The 3,810-nt window shown below is 60.3% G+C and overlaps 1 protein-coding gene across 1 annotated transcript; it reads right to left on the reverse strand.

Annotated features, from left to right (window-relative positions):
- Window positions 1-637: 637 nt before the first annotated feature.
- On the reverse strand, window positions 638-1,830 carry TRAVEDRAFT_54675 (uncharacterized protein; the record flags this gene model as incomplete). Its single annotated transcript, XM_008047620.1, has 2 exons — window positions 638-1,229; window positions 1,277-1,830. The coding sequence occupies 2 exons, from the start codon at window positions 1,828-1,830 to the stop codon at window positions 638-640; spliced, it is 1,146 nt and encodes a 381-aa protein (XP_008045811.1).
- Window positions 1,831-3,810: the final 1,980 nt, after the last annotated feature.

The following is a 3,810-nucleotide window of genomic DNA, read 5'->3' on the forward strand; positions in this document are numbered from 1 at the left end:
CAAAGCGCTGGGGATGGTGGGTGGGTCAAAAAGAGACGTCAACGAGCGGGAGACGTGGTGGAAGAGAGCGAAGGCGACTAGCGCCCACGGCCTAATTCGCTCTCTTCCATATCCGTCCGCACGCTTAGTAAGCACTCGTTAGGCCTAGCGCTCGTACCTCGCTCTGGGCATAACAGCACGCTTCCTAATTGCGTGCTACCGTTGGTCCGAGGGGGGGAACAACAGAAAACTAAACTTGAACGCTGAGTCATTTCCAGCGTAGCGCTTTCCGCAGTTAAGTTTAGTGCTAGTTTCCATGTGTGGGGGGAGACGAGAGTCCTCCGGGCCGGTCACGTGACCTACGCGGGCACGGGACCTACGCGTCGCGTCTCTCGGACGCGTCTCGCTGCTGCCTGGTGCGCTGGGTCGCTCTCCGTTCGGAGGCAGACCGCGCGCTGCTCAAACCAGGCGATTACCGCGAGGTAACGCGAAACCGGAAGACTCCCGCTCGAGCGCGAGGTGGCGAGACCGACTCGCCCCCATGAGCGAAGCACAACAGTCGGGCTCGCCTCGCCTCGCGCCCCCGCGCGCGCGTGCGCGCGCCCGACTCACCCCACACAAAGCGAGCTCGTATCAGTTAAATACACATAATATCATATTACGATGGTGCCGCGTTTCTACGCCGGAACTCGTCCATAGTGTTCGACAACAACTGTATCCGAGACTGATCGAAAGACTTAGAAATAAAGAGAGGCAGAATGGACTCGATTTTCCTCCAATACTCGAGGAAGGCTTTGGACTTCCAGCCGCCCTGCGTCGCGACAATGTCCGGATGCGTACCGCGTAACAGTAATTCAGTAGCTCCACCTATCCGGAAACAATGACCTGTAAGAACGCCAAGTCCTGCCATCGTCCAAACACCGTTGCACCGGTTCAAAAACCAGTCGCGAGTCATCGGTGCCCACCCCGCGGATTCACCATTCGTCTCGAACGCGAACATCGGCGCACCCGACGGGAGCGCGCGGTTCATTACTCGATGGTGTAGAAGTGCGGTCACCGGGTCGGTGGGATCGGGGTTCGCCGTGAGTATGATGTTAGCGCCCTCGCGCTTCGTGGTTTTGGTCCAGGGAATGTGAAAGACCGCGTATCGTACGTCGCTCGGAAGCGTACGGACTCCTACATCGACGCCCGCTGCGACGTGCTTCTCGCCGTCGAAGCCGTGACGCGACGGAACGATGAGCTCTCCTAGCCTACGCACGTCAGTACTCGCGCGCGCAGTCGCTCCTATCTCGCGTACCTTCTACATCCCCAAAACGCGCAGCACGCAACAGCGAACACCGCCGCGTCGAAGGTGTTAGACAAGTCTAGGCCCGTGAAGAGCGCGTGCATGTGCTCTAACGTCACGGGTGGCCTTTTCGCCAGCGGCGGCGGTTCTACTTTTTTCGCGCCCTTCTTGACGTAGGTGAGAATGCTGCCCCCCGGCCATTTCGCGCCGTTGATGGCGTGCCACACCGCAAGACCCGATAGCCAGCTGCCTATGGTGTCGTGCCTGACGACGCCCGCGTGCCTCGCGATGAAGGCTGCTACCAGCGCCTCCGGCGCCGGCATGCGCATTGCCTCCGGGATGCCCAGTTCGTCACAGAATTGAGTGAACCGTAAAAGGCCCGCTCCGTAGTTCTTCCGAGTTCGGACGTCCATGCCCTCCGAGATGATGTGAAAGAGTCGAGATGATGCTGCAGGAGAAATGAAAGCGCCAAGATCTTGTCGGAATTGAGTCGCGTGCGGGGATGTCCATTTTGTGATGCGTTCATCCGCCAGCACGAATGGTCGCAGCGAAGACGCCGCAATCATGTTTTGAGGTTGTGGTCGACGAGGTTTGCGTTGACGAAGCGTTCGCGACGAGAGTACTAACGCGGTGGACCCGACCCGGGCCACCGAACCGACTGCTCCGCTTGTCACCGCGCCCGATTGATGGGGCGTAAGCGTGGTTGTACTAGACATGAGTCAGGTACGGGGCCAGCTCGTTCGGCATATCAAAGCCGCTACGGAAGCGCTTCAACGCGGGGTCCGGTGCGCCGCGAGACACCGAGTCGGCCCTGTTGATTTTCGTGTTGACATATTCCGGATGTGCGAAGAGGTTCCGCGCGAGGCAGAGGAGTTCTGTGCGTCGAATGGATAAGTTGACCTGCCAATTCCGACTCCGTCCCTTCCGGAACGCCTTTATGACCCCGTCGTTGTCACTGCGAATGAGGAAGTCTGCGTTCCGCCATCCGAGCTCCTCGAGCCGCCTCATCAACAACTCGATCGCTACCATTTCCGCCCAGCCGATGTCTCGGCCCTGCGCGTGCCAGACCTCGTACGGCACCGCCCACTTCCAAGCGTCCCATTCGTCCCCGATGATGATCCCGATACCCCAGTTAGATGACGCGTCGACCCACATGTCCAGATCGCGCATCTCTCCCCGAGGCACCAAAGGCCGCTGGATGCTCGGCGACGCGAGAATCGCTCGCCACCACTTCAGATCTGAGACAACTGACTTCGGCGGGTACCTCCCCGCGTGTTCGTTCGAGAACGACGCGATGAAGGTGCTCAGACCAGAGAGGTACGACCGCCCCGACACATACACAAATGTGCAATGAGATAGCGTACCATTGAGCTTCTGCATCGTCTTGAGGTCTACGCGCCCAGCGCCGTCCTTCGCGTCCGCGAGCGCCGCGTCCAGTCGGCGCAAGTACTTCTCGCGCTTGCCCTCGGCGAGCGCGACCGTCCTGTTCGGCAAATCCCATACGAAACCCGCGTACACCCCTGTGAACGCGTGCCTCGTCCATTTCTCCTGGTGCAACGGCACCCCTAGGCGCTCCGCGAGCTCGAATATGTCGTCCACCGAATGCGCGTAGACCCAGTCTCCGTTCGGTCCCACGCCCGTCGGAAAGCGCATGTTGTTTAAGTCGTCCACCCATTTCTTGTTCGGTCCCCATAGACGTACGTCGAGCAACGCGACAAAAGGGTCCATCACGCCCCCTTGCAGACCCGGCCCCGATCCGATACCGAAGCAGCAAACGTGGTTGATGAGGAAACGTTCCGGTCGTGCTTGTACGACGAGGTAGGCTTTGTGGGGAGGCCAGATGGGTATCCGCCGAAAGGCGGAGTCGATGTCTAGAGTGGCCATCTGTGCGCCCGGCGGCGCGGTAGCCACCTGTAAGAGAAAAGGACCATGAGCTTCTGCTCTAACGCGCCCTGCGCTTCTCGCGACTCGCGCGCCCCTGCCGTAGTCCGCGCGACTATGCGAGACGAACAAATGTCCGCCATCCGCGCGTGCCTCTGCACCTCGCGCGTGCTTCTGCACCCTCGCGCGTGCCTCTGCACCCTCGCGCGTGCCTCTGCACCTCCGCGCGTGCCTCTGCACCTCCGCGCGTGCCTCTGCACTCTCGCGCGTGCCTCTGCACTCTCGCGCGCGCCCTTCCGTTGCGCCACTGCGCGCGCCTCGTGCGTCTGCACCCGACAGAAATTAAAAGAACTCACAATCTCAGCGACCTCTGCCGCGGTTCCCCACTTCGTCGGGAAATCGTCCGAATCGATCATGTCGTTCACCGACACGCCGAACTCGTCCGGAAACGAACAGTTCTGGATCAGACGCCACTTCCCGATCGACCCCGCCTTCTCGACGACGGAGAGCGGGGACGACCGGAAATGAGATCCCAGGATCTCCTCCACTCGCACCCGCGAGTACGGCCCCGTCATGTGGCCCAGAGCGACTTGCTCCGCCACGTATTCTTCAATGAATTCCATGTTTCTTTCCCTCCCTTGTGGTTTTCTGGCGTAAACGTTCTC

Source organism: Trametes versicolor (genome assembly GCF_000271585.1).
Source record: "Trametes versicolor FP-101664 SS1 unplaced genomic scaffold TRAVEscaffold_81, whole genome shotgun sequence".
NCBI lineage: Eukaryota > Fungi > Basidiomycota > Agaricomycetes > Polyporales > Polyporaceae > Trametes > Trametes versicolor.